General features: G+C 36.7%; 1 protein-coding gene across 1 annotated transcript in view; it reads left to right on the forward strand.

The window, feature by feature from the left end:
• LOC110195665 (bifunctional heparan sulfate N-deacetylase/N-sulfotransferase 3) overlaps window positions 1-19,149 on the forward strand; it is a 214,490-nt gene that overhangs the window by 175,379 nt on the left and 19,962 nt on the right. Inside the window, exons 8-11 of the mRNA XM_020968490.2 lie at window positions 3,812-3,908; window positions 9,012-9,135; window positions 15,163-15,337; window positions 18,649-18,819. Coding sequence (XP_020824149.1) covers window positions 3,812-3,908; window positions 9,012-9,135; window positions 15,163-15,337; window positions 18,649-18,819 — 567 coding nt within the window. The remainder of the gene's footprint in view (window positions 1-3,811; window positions 3,909-9,011; window positions 9,136-15,162; window positions 15,338-18,648; window positions 18,820-19,149) is intronic.

Here is a 19,149-nt window from a genome sequence, read left to right on the forward strand (position 1 = left end):
CCCTTTTTGATGCTTGCGCTATTCATGGTTTGTCCAATACACATCTGACCTTAGCCACGCTCCCATCCGCCTGAGGCTTGGTATTTTGTTTTTTAATAACATCACGTCTCACAAGGAGAGGAGCCAACCCTCCATGTCAACGTGACCTAGGAATGGCTAGTTCCTGGAATGCTAGGCCAAGAACACTCAGGAGATATGGAACGGTCATGACCGAGATTTAAACTGAACCTATTTATTTGAGTGATCTTATTAATTTAAAGGGGAATTTCCAATTTCCATTTCAAACATCTAATTATTTTAAGAGTTGGCAGATTTTAATAGCCCTTGCATTATATGGCTGAAAATCTTTTGACTCTTTAGCTGACAACGTGAGTGAGTAATTGCCTTGGTATCTAAACGGTATTTCCATGGTAATTTTTAGGATAGTCAAGATAATGATGATATGATCCAGACCTGTAATTTCTTCATAGATGTGGAGAATTCTGAATGTGGAAACTGCTTCCACTGCATTTTCCTTTTACAGATTAGGAGAATGTCTATAATTTATAGTCTTAAAGGGTTAGTTGCCCAGGACACTGAGAAGATAAGTGACTTACCCAGAGTCACACAGTCAGTGTGTATCAGGGATAGGACTTGAGACCAGGTCTTCCTGATTTCAAGTGGATCTCTAAGTGCTATACCATAGTGACTCTTACTCCATGGTTATCAAAAGTCATGAAATGCAAAAATGCCAAAAAAGTCTTCATTTAGCAGAGCTTATCAAATCAGAAATGGACAATTTTTTTTATTAAGTTATTTATTTGGTTATTAACTCACTTATTTTCTGTGTTTACTTATTCATGTATTTAGCTTTACTTACTTCATTTATTTACCTATTATTTACATATTTATTCATTTATTGATCTATGTTTTGATTTGTTTATTTATTTTTTACCAGGCTAAAGGTGTAGGAGAGTGTATTAGGTAGGAAATGTTTATGCTTAAGGATATCTAGGTAATGAATAATTAAGGAGGTAAGGTGTCAGAGTTATTAAAGGATGGTGGACAATACAGGAATGATTTCACAACCTAGGCACTTAGTGGTACTCCAATGATTCATGCAACTTTGGAAGGAAAATTTCATAGGATTAAAGCATGGCTTTATCACTGAAAACAAGACAAATAATCAGAGACAGAAAGACAAAGAGGCAGGTGAGAGAGAGAGAGAGAGAGAGAGAGAGAGAGAGAGAGAGAGAGAGAGAGAGAGAGAGAGGAGATCCGAGGAAGGGGAGAGAAAGAGAGAGACAGAGAGACAGAGAGACAGTGGTGGGGAGGGTGACCTGGAGCCAAGAAAACCCAGATTCAGGTTCTTGCTTTGAACCATCCCGGATGTGTGACGCTGTGCAAGTCCCTTAACCTCTTGGTGCTCTAAGGAAATTCAAAGACCCTAAGTTAGAGAGAAGGTGCCAACCTTCACTGGCAGAGATGATTGTCTCAACAGGTAGTTCCCTGGACCAGTGACATCACAGATCTAATCCTCGTCCCTAATCATACTTTCTCCAAACATGTTTTCTCCCAGGATACAGAAGAAGAAACTTTCCTGCTCCCTAGAGCTGAAGACTTAAACCAAAGTTCATTTTACCGCTAGTCTGGTAGTTGTTTGGGGATGTTTCCACTCTGGAGGGCTGAATCCACTCTGGTGCCAGAGAAGCAGAAATGACAACAAAGACGTGTGCTCTGCTTATGGAAAAGAGAGTTCTCTTTGCACAGGGTTTACTTCAAGCCTCTTTTTTGAGGGGTGCTGTAGTGGGAAGTTAAGGAAAGCCTTCAAGTAATAGCTAACATTCATGGGTTTTATTTACATTATACAGCTTGATCCTATCAAAAATCTTTGCACTCTGTGCTATTGGCTTCACCTCAGCTTTACAGATGAGAAAACTGCAACTCAGACAGGCTAAATAATTGGCCCAAGTTGACCCAGGTAGTAAATGATGGAGGGCAAATTTGAACCCAGGCCTCTCCTGACTCCTCATGTAACACTGTACCATCTTCATATTGCTTACACTTTGATGATTACAATTTGGCTCCAAATTCTATTTCCAGACCAATTCGATGTTACTCCCCTTTCAAATTCTATGCTTCAGCCAAATTGGACTCCCTGTTGTTCCCCTTTAAAGAAAACATAGGAAAATGAAAAATTTCAAGAATGCATGTATCTATAAATTGAAGGTGCCTCAACTCTGGAGCTAGAGTCTACTCAGATTCTTCCAATTCAGACTTCTAAGTCAATTGTTACAGAGTACCCTAATCACAGACAAAAGTGAACAGAGCTTAAACAAACAAAAAAAAAGGTAGACTTTGATTAGGCAATTGAAGGCTATGTAAGACAATGGGAAAAGTCCTAGATCTGGAGGTAGAAACCTGGGGTTCAAATCTCATCTCTGCTTTTTAACTTCTTGATTTTATCTGTAAAACTTTGGGTACATCACCAAATCACCCAACTTCCCTCATTCTCAGTTTCTCATCTTTAAAACAAGAGAGTTAACTAACAAATTTTCAGTGCTTGATCTCAGCAACCTAATAATTACATCAGCCACGCTTACTTTTTAAGTACTGCGAATCAGTATCACACAATAGAGCCAATATCATCAAATATAATTTTCCTAATAATGTAACACCTTTTTTTTCCCCATGGTAAACATTGTTATTACAAGTGACACATTCTGAACTGATTCCTTTACAAGGCAGATGTCAAAATGAATATTCTTTTTTTTTTTTTTTTTGCTTAGGCAGTGGGGTTAAGTGACTTGCGCAGGGTCACACAGCTAGTAAGTGTTATGTGTCTGAGGTCACATTTGAACTCAGGTCCTCCTGAATCCAGAGCCAGTGCTCTATCCACTGCGCCACCTAGCTGCCCCCAAAATGAACGTTCTATTTTTTTTCTTTAAATCTCTTCTGTGCTAAAAAATAAGCTACAGCTTTAAAGTGCTACAGTCTGTAGCATTTATTTATAGAGTAGAAATATAAGCTAAGCCCTCTTGACCATTTTTGAAAATAATGACAAAATATATCATAATCCTAAATTCTTTCCAAATAATATTTACTCTGATGTTGAAATTAAATGAAAGGAATATTAAGATGAATCTTATATAAAGAGTTTGCATATATGTAGTACTAGTCAAATTAATTAACAATTAACTTTCTGCCCTATTTTAAAATTGACATTTTCAGTAACTCTAAGCAAAAAGTTACATTTCTACATTTTCTGAACATTTGTATTGAAATTAAGGACATCTACCAAAAACCAATTTGGCTTCTCTAAATATTAGTTCTATTATTGGACAGATCCTTATCCTTTAAAGCTCAGCATGAGCACTAAAAGAATCCTATAAGATAAGAATCTGACCCATTATATTGTAGTCATTTATTGAGTGCTGATACTCTGGCATCCTTTAGGTTAACAGGAATCTCCTGCATAGGAGGCTAATAAGACCAAGAGAAAAACCATTAGAGAAAGTAATTAAGACTTTAAAATGTTAACAGAGAAAGTATTGAAATGCTCAATATGTGAGGCTATTTTGTCAGAGTCCTATAGTGATTCTCTTCTCCCCTATTTCCATCCTCAGTGGAATAACAACTTCACTATAGAATGCTTTTGTATAAAAGATTCACTGATGCTGGGCCAAGAGTTTTTACTGTTCTAGGAGAAAAGACAGCACAACCATGCTTCCTGAGAAGGTTTTGAGTAGCTAGGGTTCAAGAGTTGTCAGACAGCACCAAAAAATGTTTTATATACTGGTCCCTGATACTTATTCTTTTTTCCCCCAATTAGAATCCCTGTGATGACAAACGCCACAGAGATATCTGGTCTAAAGAAAAAACCTGTGATCGCTTACCAAAATTTTTGGTAATAGGACCTCAGAAAACTGGTGAGAGCTCTTTCTTTATATTTTGATGTAATTACTCATATAACAAGCCAAATGACCCAAGAGTTTACCTAGCACTTTTGTTACTTTGAAAATGCTTTCTTTAAATTCCAGAGAACTAAGACTTTCTTTACCGGTAGAATCATTGTTTGGCTCAATAACGTACTTCAGTACACATCAAAGTGTTTTTCTTTTTCTCAAGTTGAAAAGTTGAAAACAAATGACACGCTGGTTGAATATGTAAATTCCATGCCAAATGTTACCTGTTCTCAAAGGGCTTTGTTGACAAGTGTTGTGATCACCACTTCTAAAATCAAGTTCTTCATGTAATCCCAGGATGAATGACAGAACTTTCTCAAAAGTCAAGTGGGAGACATTTAAGTATCTCTCTTCCTGTACAGTAAATACTTCATAGGGAGGGGAGAAAAAATACTTTCTGAAGTGTTCAGTCTTCCCAACATGGTACATTGCTAAACTGACTCTTTGGCAGAGATGACTATTTTTAACAAGCTAAAAGATGCCCGACATGCTGAACTCCCAGATATAAACAAAGTTTTATGCAGCCTATAGGAATGAAGATGTTGTGCATCCATACCTAGCAGAAAGCCATCCCACTTCCTCTAACATTTAAGTTTCTTTCTCACAAACTGCTTACTTCCATAAGATTATTAAAACAAAGCCCAGTGAAAGCTTAGAACTCATCCCTGGGATTTAATCTTTATCCTCTAGGATAGATTCTGTGAGATTGTGGTTGACTCTTTTGGATTTTGGCTGCATAAATAATTTACATTTATGTAGGGTTTTAAGATTTGCAAAGAATTTACACATATCTCCTATAAACTTCACAACAGCCAGACAAGGTTATTGTCATCTCCATTTTGCACATGAGAAAATAGAGGTTCAGGAAGTTACATGCCTTGCCAGTTTGCTACAGTTACTAAGTGTGTATGGCTGGGATTTGAACTCAGGTCTTTTGACTCCAACTCTCTAACACTCAGCACTCTGCAACACTTCCTCTACACTTCTATTTATTAACATCAACAAGCATTTATTGAGTGTCTGCTATGCTCCATGGTCTATGCTACACAGATACAAAGACCAAAAAAAAATCTAACTAACAAACAAAAAATAGTCCTTGCCCTCAGGGAGCTGACACTTTATTGGTTGGAAATAATACGTGCAGATATAAGCACAAACAAAATACATACAGAGTAAAGACAAAATAATTTCAGGAGGGAAAAGCATCAACAACTAGGGAGATCAGTGACATTCTTGTGTACAAGGTGGTGCATGAGCTGTGCTTTGAAGAAATCTACAAATTCTTCAAAATGGAGGTGAGGATGGAGAGCATTGCAGCAATGGGGAGACAGTCTCTTCAAAGTCATGGAGACAAGAAATGGGTGTTAGTAAGGCAATTTGGCTGGAATTCAGAGTGCCTGAACTGGAGTAATATAAAATCCTTTGGAAAACTAGGTAGAAACCAGACCGTGAAAGATTTAAAATGTCAGACAGAAGAGTTTGTATTTTATCTTGGAGGGAAAAGGGAGCCACAGACAGGGAGGTAGTGTGGTACAGTAGAAAGAACAATGCACTTTGAGTTATCTGGTCTGAGTTTGAATCCTAACACTGCTACTTACTAGGTTGGTGATTCCAGACAAGTTATTCTAAAGATCTTTCTGTGTCTTGGTTTCCTCATCTATAAAATGAATGGGGTTAGGTTAGATAATCTGTAAGGTTCTTCCGGGTCAAAATCTAGGCTCTTAATGATATTCCTGAGCAGCAGTGTGACATGGTCAGATACGTTCCTTAGTACTATCGATAAGACCGGTCCCTGAGAGAACTTGACATGATGTTCAGCATCATGTGGCATGATGAACCTGTTTTACCTGGTGCTTTTTCCATGTGCCCATTTCTATAACTGGCCTGACGCATGAAAGCCTGAGCATATTCTAACACTACTTAAAGGTGAGATGAATGTCAGAGGTGAGTGGTTTCAGTTTGAGGTAGAGAACCAAAGTATCATAGGGTCTTAGACTAGGAAGGAACCTTAGAAGTCAGGTCAACTCCCAGTCCCAACTCTACAACATCCCTGACTGATTTATTCCAGTCTCTGAATAGTTTATTAATGAGAATGCATCTCCACGTTTTTAGTTTTCCACCTAATACACGAGGATCAGCTGTGTCGCCTTTCTTTTTTTTTTTTTTTATTAGATAAAGGGAAAAGAGTTTCTGGGAATAGAGTACTTAATTTTCTAAGAACATCTTGGACTCTGTTTCACAGTCATTATACATAACATTTGTAAAGAAAATGTTTTCTTGTCATATTATAAGCAAATGAGTTTCAGTCTATCCATTTATCCACAGTCACAAAGAGTACATATGATTGGATTCAGGGATAATCTCATCCAGAATTACTCAGTGTTCCATGGAACCTTTGTGTTCTTCATGATAAGTAATAAATGCTTGTTTAATTGAATTGAATTGGAAATGAATAGGAGCTCTGTGTGAAAATGTCTATAACAAAGATATTTTCCCCTATAGTATTAGATGAAAAATTTTGTATGCCTCATAGATTTTGAGCTGGATGGGACTTTAGGGGTCACTTAGTGCAACCCCTCCTCATTTTACAGATAAGGAAACTGAGGCCCAGAGAAGTGAAACAACTTTTTCCAAGCTTCCCAACTAGTAAGTGTCAGAGGTGAGATTTAAACCTCAAAAACCAATGCTCTTTCCATCGTGCTATGTTTCTTTTCCATAAAATGCATATTATACTTGGTATGAAAACGTACATAATTTCTTCTATTTTGCTTCAAATCTCCCCAACTCCTACATATACCAAGAGTAGTGATATACCTTGCACCTTCCCCATCCAACAGAGACACAGAGACATAAACCTGTGGCACCAGAATTTATGAATCATTTTTTTATTATATCTTAAAGCTAAAAAAGTTTTGTGGTCAATTAAAAAAACCTATTTATTTAGATCTTATCTTTCTGTATTCACTTGCTCAACAGTAATGTCTTTGATAACATGACTCATTTTGACATTAGAGAGAGAGATAGATAGAACAGACATAAGGAAAATACGAAAAATAAAAGATCATAAAAAACACTTTACACAATAAATAACGTGCAACATAATAACCAAGTAGGATTGGGACAAATGATCACCCCCAATGGGAGACATACAGCATCACATGGCCAAATTTGATGAACATTTCTAGACCTTGACCTGAAAGAAAAACTGAAATTGAACCGATAGTACTCTCAACAGATTACATGATTGTGCAAGTAATGTTAAAAAATATGGAAGCAGATGCTACAAGACTGTTTCTGGGCAAAGCATACTGAATTCATAGATTAAAAATTGCCTATGTTATAATCCCTTTATAGAATATAACATCATAGATCTAGAGACAGAAGCAATCTTAGCGGACATTAAGTCCAACCCCCTCATTTTTCAAATTAGGGAACTGAGAGGCCCAGGGAGGTTATGTGACTTGTCCAGTGTTACACAGCTAAGTGTCTGAGGCAGCTTTTCCTGACTCCTTGAAAAGTGTTTTCTCTATTACTCTGTTTCACGAGGCATTTGAAAAACTGATTTCTAGAATTCATCTGTCCAGAGTTTTATTTTTTATTTGTCCATCTAATACATGGCTTATTATGATAGGGGGTGGGGAGGATAACTCTGATCAGGCATTTTAATAATGCTGTTAATTTGGTTTTCAAAAACCGTTACCCTACCCCCACCCCCAGCCCCAACCCTTGGAATCTACAGTTCTCCTTAGGCCATGTGGCTCCATTAGAAAATGCAACATTTAAAATTTCTGTACCTGAAGAAATCGAAGCCTTTTTTTCTGTGAAATTTACATATTTAACACCTTGCTATAGGAAGTTCTATGAATACAGAAACATATTTCAAGCTAAATCTAGTCTGCTGAACTACTTTGTTGAGATCTGGTCATTTAGTTCAGCCTCGAGTTTCTCCACAGCTCGGAGGTGTTAGGAACTTTACATGAGAACCTAGAGGCAGACTTGATTTTAGTATTATCATACGTTTTTTAGAAAGGTTTTTGCTTTCAGAGTGCTTCAACATACAGAATCTCTTTTCACCCTCACTCAAAGACTACAATGCAGGTAAAATAAGTATTTTCAGATGTAAAAACTGAAACACAAAGAAGGTAACCATGGATGACAGGATAATAGAGTTGGAAAGGCCCTTAAACATCACCAAGTCCAATCCCCTAGTTCTATAGTTTGGGGAGCCTCAGGCCAGAGAGGCTGACATGCACAAATTCATACCAGAAATAAGTAGCAGGCTTGGAATTTGAACACAAGCTCTCTCATTGCAAAACCAACACTCTTTGTCCAAGATCACATGGAAAATAAGTGGTGAAGTAGGACAAAACCAGGCCTCCCAATGCCTAGGTCAGTGACCTTTCCACTGTATCAAACTAGCCGCCTTTAAAAAAAAAAAGATAAGTTTTTATTTAATCTTTTGTTTCTTTCTATATCACCATAGTTTTCCCAGTATCACTTTTCCCTCTCCCTTGCAGAGACATTCAATATAACAAATGCTATTTTAAGACAAAAGAGGGAAAAAATTCAGTATAACTGATCAATACAGCAAAAAAGTCTGAAAATATGTGCAACACATAACACTTGTGGACCTTGTACCTCTGCAAAAGAGTGAAGTGGGTCTGTCTTCTCATATCAGTTTTTTGAGCCATGATTTTTCTTTATTTTTTTTAATTTTTTGTCATTCCTTTCATTTACATTGTTGTAGTAATTGCATATATTGTTTTCTTGACTCTATATCAGTTCATATGGTTCTCCTCAGGTTCCTCTATATTCAAAACATTCATCATTTCTTACAATGTACCACAATTTGTTTAGCCATTACTTGATTGACGGGCATATCTCCCTTGCTGTTTAGCAATTTTCTTTACAATGTCGGAATTTCAAGAAAAGAAATTCAAAAAATGTTCATGATATAACTGTTCAGACACTTATCTTCCTTATTTTCCCACTGACATGAAATGATACTGTTCATTGGGAAATTATACCTTGACTCTGTTGACCTTTGACCTTCTTTCCTCTTTCCAGGTACCACAGCTTTGTTTTTGTTCCTGGTTATGCATCCTTCCATCATTAGTAACTCCCCCAGCCCAAAAACCTTTGAGGAGGTACAGTTCTTTAATAGAAATAACTACCACAGGGGGATTGATTGGTAAGATGGGTTATTAGTATACATCTAAAAAAGTATATATACTGTGCACAGTATAAAAAATAGCATTACTGCTCATAATGTAAGTCTGTAGACATTCCAAAGTGCCTCTGTGCCTTGGTAATTGAGTAAACATTAGAAAACACAAAGATTGTAACTCACTTTTCTGCATGTGTGCAGGAACATAGTCTTTCCAAGACACACACACACACACACACACACACACACAACTTACAATTTTATTAATTATGATGGAAATCATAGAGGCAGAGAGAAACAGCATCCAGTAATTGATGTTTTTACTAAAATTAGTAGAACAAATTGCTTTTTCACACCCCTCAATTGAGAATATCATGTTTCTCTTCATGTATACTTGACATTATTACAAATGTACAGAAGTCTAAATTTTAGACTTGACTTTGATGTCAACAAATAGTAAGATTAGCAAGTTGCATAAGTTGTAGAATATAAAAAGCCACAGCTATCAATAATTAAGGCCTTAACCAACTTAACATCAGGTTTTCAAATGAAAATTTAGAAATGCAGAAATCTAGTGCCAGGGTGGGAAGGCGGTATAAAAGTAATCAAAACATGAACTCCCTCACATGTTATATAAATGACTATCTTTTTTAAATGCTTACTACTACTGTTAATCCAAAGTTTGTTCAGAAATTATTCTTTACATACGTGTTTTAAACTTGTTCTTTGGTATGTAGGCATAGAGGAAGAAATGCAGAAGTGTGAAGGTCTTATAATTGTTCAAAAATAGTAGTATCACAATCATCATTGCATTGCTTTTCTGTAATGATTTCTCCTAAGAAGCAGAACATAGTTCTGATTATGCAACCTCATTCTTTTAACTGCATGATCTCAAATTTGCAAATACAATGGGCTCATTCCTTGATAATTGCTTTGGTATGTTCTGGACTGAGAGAGAGCAGAATGTCTTGAGCTTATGGCTTTCTGGTCTCCTAATTGTTGGACTCTTTATTGTCAAGTCTTATGGTCACATTTACATTTTGATTAAGCATGACTCTCAGCTGATTTACAAGCAGTGAGAATTCACAAACTATTTCTGAATCATAGCAAAAGCCTTTTAATAACTGTTTTCTCCAATCTGAATGCTATAGTAAAAGAGGAAAGCTTGATGCTAGCATTAAGACAAAATAAATTACTTTTTTCTCCCCCTTTCCTTCCACCTGACAATGAGTTACAAAGTTTGTATCCAGTGTCTGGGAAGAATATCTTTCCCTGAAGGAATGATAGATGAGAGGATTTGTTTGGAAAATTTGTTTGGTTTATAATACTTGGTTACTTAGGATTCACAGGGATGAAAGGTGCAATGGAGAGGCTGGAAAAGAAACAATTTCATCTAAGAAATGTATGACTAGTTCAAAAGAAAAGAGAAAAGGGTTGGTCACATAGCAAGAGTGGGAGGTAACTGTTGGTCAATGTGCTTCACAGGGATTCATGAAGTCAAGAGAACAAGATAGTGGACTCCCTCTGGTGGATATACAAAGTGCCATGCACAAAAGCCACACAATATTGACATTCATGGAAGGGCTACAATCTCAGTGGCTGGAGGGGGTACTGAGCTCAGCAAGATCACAGATCCATTGATGTATTTAAGAGTATAAACGTGAACCATCAGTGGAGGTCATTGTGTTGGGACAGCTAGCAATACAGAGAAGCAAAAGACCTGAAATTTACTCTCAAGGAGCTTACAAAATATCAGAAGTTGAAAAGTCAAATGCTAACAAAATAAGTAGCATTTCAGAATTATTAAATAATAAAATAACAATACCTAGCATCATATAGGCTTTAAGGACAGCAAAATTCTTTACATATGCTATTTCATTTGATATGAGGTTAGGTGACTTGCTCAGGGTCACACAGTTAATAACTATCTGAGGTAAGATTTTAACTCAAGTCTTCCTGATTCCAAATCTAGCACTCTTACAATGATTGCTGTTGTTTGTCCTTCATTCTTGAAGAGGACCATGATATCAGGAAGATGATGCCATGACTAGCAAGTGAATTGCATTTGAGTGAGGGATGGCTGTGCAAAGTCACCAGCCTCAGCTTCTCCACTGGAGAAACTCCATCTGGGTCCAGTAGCAAGATACAGATCAGGACAATTGGAGATGGCCCCGAATGCAGTGGGAGACCTTGGTCTTTTTAATCTGAGGTGTTTCTCAGGTCTCAGTTTCACTGATACAATGCCCATTCAGTGATTAAAGATAGGTAAGAAATGAAGCAAAGAATGGCGCTCTTCTCTTTCACCTTTCCTTTCCTTTTTCCTTTTCTTTTTCCTTTCCTTTTTCCTTTCCTTTCCTTTCCTTTCCTTTCCTTTCCTTTCCTTTCCTTCCTTTCCTTTCCTTTCCTTTCCCTTTCCTTTCCTTTCCTTTCCTTTCCTTTCCTTTCCTTTCCTACAATGAATAAGCATTATAAATATCTATATTAGAAGGGTTAGTCTTTTAATATTGTCATTTTCAATACTTCATTGGATCTGTGATCCTACTGATATGAACATTCCATCTTGCTATGCAAATAGCAAGCTATTTATATCTCATTCTATGCAAGACTCAACTCTATATGTTCCCATGAATCTGCAAGAATCAACCACCCATCATCGTGGGGGCCTTATTCTAGGTAACCAGAGTAGCAGATAGTCAACTCTTATTCTTCACTCCATCTGGGTTCAAATGTTGGTATCTGCTCTATCCAGCTATGCAAATAGCAACCTATCAACACTTCATTCCATTCAGATGTGAGCTATGTCATACCATAAATCCTCCATGGGGCAACTACTCCTCATGGTAGGGGTCTTCTTCTAGGTTATCTTAATATTAAGTACATAAGCAGAATAAGCCATCCAACTGCTGTCCTTCACTTTTACTACATAATTGACCTATGGCCTTTTCTGGTCATATATCTCTTAGATAATATAATTTATGTCACTTCTGTACAATTCATGATTATTAATATTCTGCAATTATTTACACTTACCACATGTCTCTACTACACAGCTCTTTGAATGAAATATACCTTTAATTCTTTGGAAATTCTGGTGTTCTCTGATTCAGCCAGTTAGCCAATAAACATTTATTAAGTGCCTTCTATGTTCCAGGCACTATGCTAAATGCTGAGGATATAAATATGAATTTAAAAAAAAGTCACTCCCTTCAAAGAGCTTACAATCTAATGAGGGTAATAACATGAAAGGAAGCTGAAAAGCAGGGGGTGGGGAGGTAGCTGGGGGCATGTCAGAGAATTCCAAAGAAGACCAAAATCAGTGGAGCTGGTGGGAAATGCAGAGACCCTTCTCTTTAAAAAAAGGCCCTGGGGCCCATGGACCTGCCCTCTAATCCTAGGATCAGAGGGCGCCAAGAAGATGTGAGTACTAGGCAGTTTCAATCTTACAGCATGATGAGATTTCCCAATGCTGGGTTTCCTGGGGAAGGGAAACATATTGGTGAACTCCAGAGAAGCCCCAAAACAATGTAGCTCGTTGGAAATGGGTATACACAGACATACAGCCTCACTAAAAGAATACTGATGTTAAAAACATTGGTTCTTTATTTAAGTGCTTTATCCACTATGCCAATGGGAGGCATTCCTTATTATCTAATATCAAGCTCAGATACCCCTAGAATCAGATTCAGCTGATGTTAGGATCCTAGATCTAGAATTTGAGGGGACCTCAAAGGTCATCTAGTCCAACCCCCTCACCTTTTCAGGGAGGAAACTGAGACCTAAGGGGTTTTGACTTAAGATCACACAGGTAGCAAGGAACAGAACAGAGATTTGAACCAAGGTCCTGCAACTCCAGACTCAATGATCTTTGTACCATGACACACAGAAATGCCTGATGACAAGTTACCTTAACATCTTCAAACCTGCCATTTTATCAAGTTTACTATAGCTTATAGACTCCCAAAACAATTCCTAGACTCTTAGGGACCAATCCAGAAATAGCTAAGGTAACCTGAAAGCATCAGCAGGTCCTTGGGATTCTCTCTGCAGCCCCCAAATCAGTCTGAATTTTTAAATTCTGAGCAGAAGAAACAAGTTGTTTGGTAACTGGATAAGCATCCACCTATGACATGCCTGAAATAGTTCCACTGGGCTTGTATACCCTATTCCTTAGGAAAGGGCCACAAAGACCCCCGGCTTTTATTTCACACTCCTATGCAATGTCCATAACAGCTAACAGTATGTTTATGTTGTTCAGAGACCACAGGCATTATCTGTAGTGCCAATTAAATTTTGGGAACTAGAATCCTATGGAAGGCTTTATCCACATGAGACTAAGTATAAAAAAATATATATACACTCATACATCAAAAGGAGTTGCTCAAATTTTGAAAAATACTTTTTTCAATAATTGGGAAACTGCTTTATTTTAATTTTGGTTAGTCCAAAGTCATGAAGGCCTGGATGCTCAGAGGAAGTAAAAAAGTATACCATTACTAAAATAGCAGATCAGTCATCATAGGAGACAAAAAATGGACAGATTTTCCCTGGCAATATGATGCCAGTCATGAACTCAACAAGACTTTTTAGATTGTATACGCCAGAGAAATTGGGATTTTGTTCGTTATATTTGGAGTGTTTCCAAATGGTGAACTGCAAACATTATCTTCAGAAACAGTCAATTGTATGTTGACTTACTAGAATAGGGGTTCTTAATCTGGAATTGGGGAAATTCAAAGATAGATAGATATTGATAATTATTTCAATATAATTGGTTTTCTTTGTGCTCATATTTTATTTTACGTATTTTAAATCATTATTCTGAGAAGGATTCCACAGGCTTCATTAGACTGCCAAAGACAACCATCAGAGAGAGAGAGAAGTATATATATAGAGAGAGAGACAGAGACAGAGAGAGAGACAGACAGACAGACAGGGAGAAAGTGAGTTAAGAACTCTGGAGCTCATAAGATAAAAGATTGATAACTGGAAGAGGCCTTAGAGGAAACTGAAGTCTTACTCTGGGTCACATGGTGGTTTTGAAACAATACAGAGATTTGAACTCTTGATTCCAAAGCAATTGATGTTCTCACTGTTTCAAGCTTTCATTTGTATATGAGGATTGCCATTTTCTTGGAGTGTTCAGGACATCATTTATTTTTTTAAGGTTCAGTATTTACCCTTGAGCTAACAGAAGCCCTTATACACATTGTGTTGATGCCTTAATGACTTGGCAACCTAAAGCCTGCAAAACATTGGGAATAGGCCGGGGGAAGCCCATAAGCTATATCCTCTTATCATGTTTTGTAGATTTGTCCATGTTTGATAGACTTTGACTATCACTAAACTAACCTGAAAAATGAGTATCTCAGAATGCAAAATTAGCACATATTTATGGACCCCAAAAGCAATCTAGCCTCTTGGGGGCCAATCTGAATAATAGGTAAGAAAATTACCTCTGATCTGTGATATTTCAAATTCAAGTATAACAACATCAACATGATACATGTGGGAGCAAATGAGTAGGATTTAATTGGGAAGATTTAACTGTTAAATTTTCTTTTCAGCTAAATGAGTTGAAGATCATATATTTAGAGTTGTTCATATATTTAGAGTCTAAACCCCTAATTTTATAGATGAGGTAACTGAGTCCCAGAGAGGTTAAACTATATGAGCAAAGATCACATCATTATTAAGTATCAGAGGCAGCATTCAGACTCAGATCATCTGATTCCAAGTTCAGTCCTCTATGTAATAAAGAGCCTATAGATAACATTCCTTTTCATTGTTTACCTCCTGCCCCTATTCTTGCCAGCAGATAGAATACAGAGATTGGTGTGAATGTCAAAGGAACAAAATAAAGAGATTTTTCAAGGTTCATTGTTAGAATTCAGGTTATCTCTTTCAAGATTGTTATTTGGACCATTCTGTAGATTGCTCTAAAGAAGCTCGGTTTTGTTTATGAAAGAAAAAAATTTCTTTGACACCTTTAATGTCTTCAGCCAACAGGAGACAAACTACTGACTTGTTTTGAGAATTATGTTCCTTTTCTAGGTACATGGATTTCTTCCCTGTGCCCTCTAATGTCACTACTGACTTTCTGTTTGAGAAAAGTGCCAATTACTTCCATTCAGAGGAAGCTCCCAAGCGAGCAGCATCTCTGGTCCCCAAGGCCAAGATCATTACCATTCTCATTGACCCCTCAGACCGAGCATACTCCTGGTACCAGGTATGAATAAAAATGAAAGCTAATGTTTGTATAGTGCTTTACATTTTACAAGACAATACAGGCCTTCCTTGGATTTCCTTGTGGAAATGATTCTAATATAAGTGTAAGGAGCCCTGGCCCTACAGTCAGAGGAAATAGGTTCAAATCCAAACTCTGACATTCCCTTATATGATTTTAGACAAGTGGCTTCATTTCCCTGGGTTTGAGCTTTCTCATCTCCAAATTTAGAGTAGGTAGCCTCTAAGAACATTTCCAGCTCTAGATCAGAGTTCTTAACTTGGGTCTATGAACATTTTTTGTAATGTTTTGATAGCTAAATTTCAGTAAATTGGTTTCCTTTGTAACCCTACATATTTTGTTTTGTGAATTTAATAACATTATCATAACTGAGCAAGGGTACAGAGGCTTTACCCTACTGTCAAATGACTCCAATGACATGTGGCACACACACAAAATAGTAAGAGCCATCCTCTAGACCTGTGACATCTTTTAAGCAGCAATCTTTGCAGGAGAAAATTTTATCATTCAACCACTGTGGTAGGTCTGTAGTGTTTTGGAAAAAAAAAAAGAGGCAAGGTTTTTGGTACCTATTCATATGATTCCACAAAAATATGGACAATTTTTATAAAAGATCACATTTTTTCCTCTTAGTGAATAAATAGCCTGAAAGCAATACAATAGAGAACATTTATTTATCACTTAAAGGTTTACAAAGCATTTTATATTTATTATCTCATTTGATCCTTATAACAATCCTATGAAAGAGATGGTATCTTGACTCTCATTTTATAGATAAGGAAACTGAGGCTGAGAGAGGTTAAGTGACTTGCCCAGGGTCACTCCTAGTACATATCTGAAGCAAGATGTGAACTCTAGGTTTCCTGACTCCAGTTGTAGTGCTCTATCCATTCTGCCAACTTATTTCTGAACAGGACTGATTTTCCATGAAGTTGGTTATCCATGAAATCTTAAAAATACAGTAGAGCTGGAAACAACCACTGTGGAAACTGAGACCCAGTGAGTTTAACTTATACAAAGTCACACAATTATTAATTATCAGATATACAAATTAAATCCAGGTTCTCCAACTCCAGAGATGCTGCATTTTTTCCACCTTCTTGTGTATATCTTTGAATTTCTGCATTTAAAAAAAAATTAAAGACCTTATAATCCTTTATCTTTAATATTCCTTATCAAATCAATGTGTAATGAGTAACTAAGTAATTTTAAAATAGAAGAGAAAGTATATTGTAAAAGTTTAAGAGACTCCTGGAGCTCAAATAGAAAGGCAGAGGCAAAATCTGAGATAACAATTCTTCATCCCTGGGAGTTTAACCTTTTCAACTTGCTGAATCACAGCATCTCTCTCCCACAGCATGCTCTTCTTAGAACCAGGGAGCTAACACTTTGTGTAGGTAATGCTTATCAGAGAAACAGACAGCAGGAAATGCTGCTTCCCTCTGTAACAACTTAATGGACACCCCGTGAATACATAGTATTTGGTTAGTAAACATGTTAAAGAACAACCCCACGATATTTTAATAGCTAAATAAACAAGTAAATTGAAAAGCAACTTAAATTAAATATGAGGCCATTTTGTGAGCTCAGCATCTCTGAAGTCCTCATTTTTGTGATGAGAAATTTCTACCTTATGATAAAAAAAAATGTATTTAACATATCACTATCATTCCCAGCCTTAGCTAGGCAGCCCAGATGTAATCAGTATTCTATAATCTTGGGAGAAAACCTCTAAGCAGCTCTTCATTAGCACTGGTAATAAGAGATGGGGAAATTGTGTAAAATTGGAAAGTCATGGAAAAAATTCAAGACCTCATATTGTTCATTAGTTAAGGGCTAACCTCACATCATTTAAAAAAAAATAAACAGAATAATTGACAAATAGCAAAGCTGACTGATTGTAGTCTCAGTCCTCTCTCTAACACTCTCAACTTCTAATGAAAGTAGTAATGAGCATATAAATGACCACAAGGCAAATAACGAGAGAGGAGAAGAAAATGTAAGCCTCTAAATCATTGAGATAGAAATAATTAAGGGTAGACTGAAAAATGGGCCATCAGGATTTGAAAATGATAAGCTGTTTTAAATATTATAAATAACTAAACCACTCCACAGTGGTACAGGACAGGCCAAAGAAAGAGTAATAGCTTACCTTTGTAAAGCACTGTAAGCCCTAAAGTGCAGATTCACACATAAGAATTCATTTAATCTGCACCAATAATCCTGTGATATCTGTACAGTAGAGGAAGTATTATTATCCCGACTTTACAGATAAAGAAACTAAGGCCCAGAAAATCAAACTCATGTGTTCATGGTCAAATAACTAGAAGGTGGCAGGACTAGGGCTCACTTAAGGAGTATTCACATTGGTGAGGTTATAGATGCATTAAAGTGTCAAATTCACAAAATGCATTACCATTACAGAGATTTAATTTGTAAACCTCATAGGATAAATGAGAAAAAAAATCCTGGAGATTTCTGAGGGTAGATTTAGTGTTTTCAAAGGCTTTAATATTTAGACATAATGACAAAGTGCCTTCTACTTAAATGTATCCCAAAATAGATGTAAAACATTAGACGGTACTTGAGGGAGGCATTGTATATACAATAAGGGTGAGTCCCATATTTGCATTTGCACAGCGAACTCCCAAGTGAGGAAACTTCCTCTACCAATTTCAATTTAATTCAATAAATATTTATTAGACACCTATTATGTGCTGGGAATTCAAAAGTCTTAGGGCTACTATAGTATTAGAGAGATGACTAGACTATAGGCATTGAGAGGTTAAGTGACTTGCCCAGGGTTACACCATCCCTATGCACGCATCACATCAAGGATGTGAACCTAAGTTTTCTTGGCTTTGAAACCAGCCCTCTATCAACTATATCATGCTGTTTCTCCTGCTTAGCATATAATGCAAATGATCCGAGTCTACTACAAAGCAAACTAAGGAACTTAAAAAGCAATACATCTTTCTGAATTCATCTCCTGGGGAAATACAATTTTCCTTTATAAAATCATTCTCAAATAATATTGCTTAAAGAATCCTATCAACAGAAATTCAATATATTTGCAGACAAGTCTCTACATACCTGTGGCATGACTTTGAAGTTATTTTCCCAAGGAAATCTTTTCAAAAGGTTACTCTCAGCCTTTGTTAATTGCAAAACAAATAAGTCTCTTCCAGAGCAAAGGTCTTTGCTTTCAACTTTTGATCTTCTCCCAAAGATTTGCTTGTCCTTGCTTATGACTGGGATTGAGATGGCTTTCATGTCCCATTTTTCTACTGTAGCATCAGCGATCACATGAAGATCCTGCAGCTCTGAAATTCAGCTTTTACCAGGTAATCACAGCTGGTCCCCGAGCTCCCTCAGAGCTGAAAGTGCTACAGAAGAGATGCCTGGTACCTGGCTGGTATTCTACCCATATAGAAAGATGGTTAAATTATTTTCCTCCATTTCAGGTATGTTGACAAAGCATTTTACAGCATATTAACATACAATTTAGTTAATAGCTTAGCTTCTTGGTCTAAAAGAAGGAGGAATAAGGAAGGTGGAGATAGGCAGATATTTATGCTTGTTTTTTTACTTTCCCAATGATTACCGTTAGTCAATCTCAAATAACTATTTCAATACAATCAGTCTCCTGTGTAATCCTAGATATTTCCTTTTATGCATTTAAAATGCAAAAATGTATGTATTCTGAGAAGGGGTCCATAGGTTTCACCAACTGCCAAAGAGGGCCATGATATACAAAAAGGTTATGAACTTCGTATTAAATACATCATTCTTTT

Source organism: Phascolarctos cinereus, unplaced genomic scaffold (genome assembly GCF_003287225.1).
Source record: "Phascolarctos cinereus isolate Bilbo 61053 unplaced genomic scaffold, phaCin_HiC Scaffold_9;HRSCAF=440, whole genome shotgun sequence".
Lineage (NCBI taxonomy): Eukaryota > Metazoa > Chordata > Mammalia > Diprotodontia > Phascolarctidae > Phascolarctos > Phascolarctos cinereus.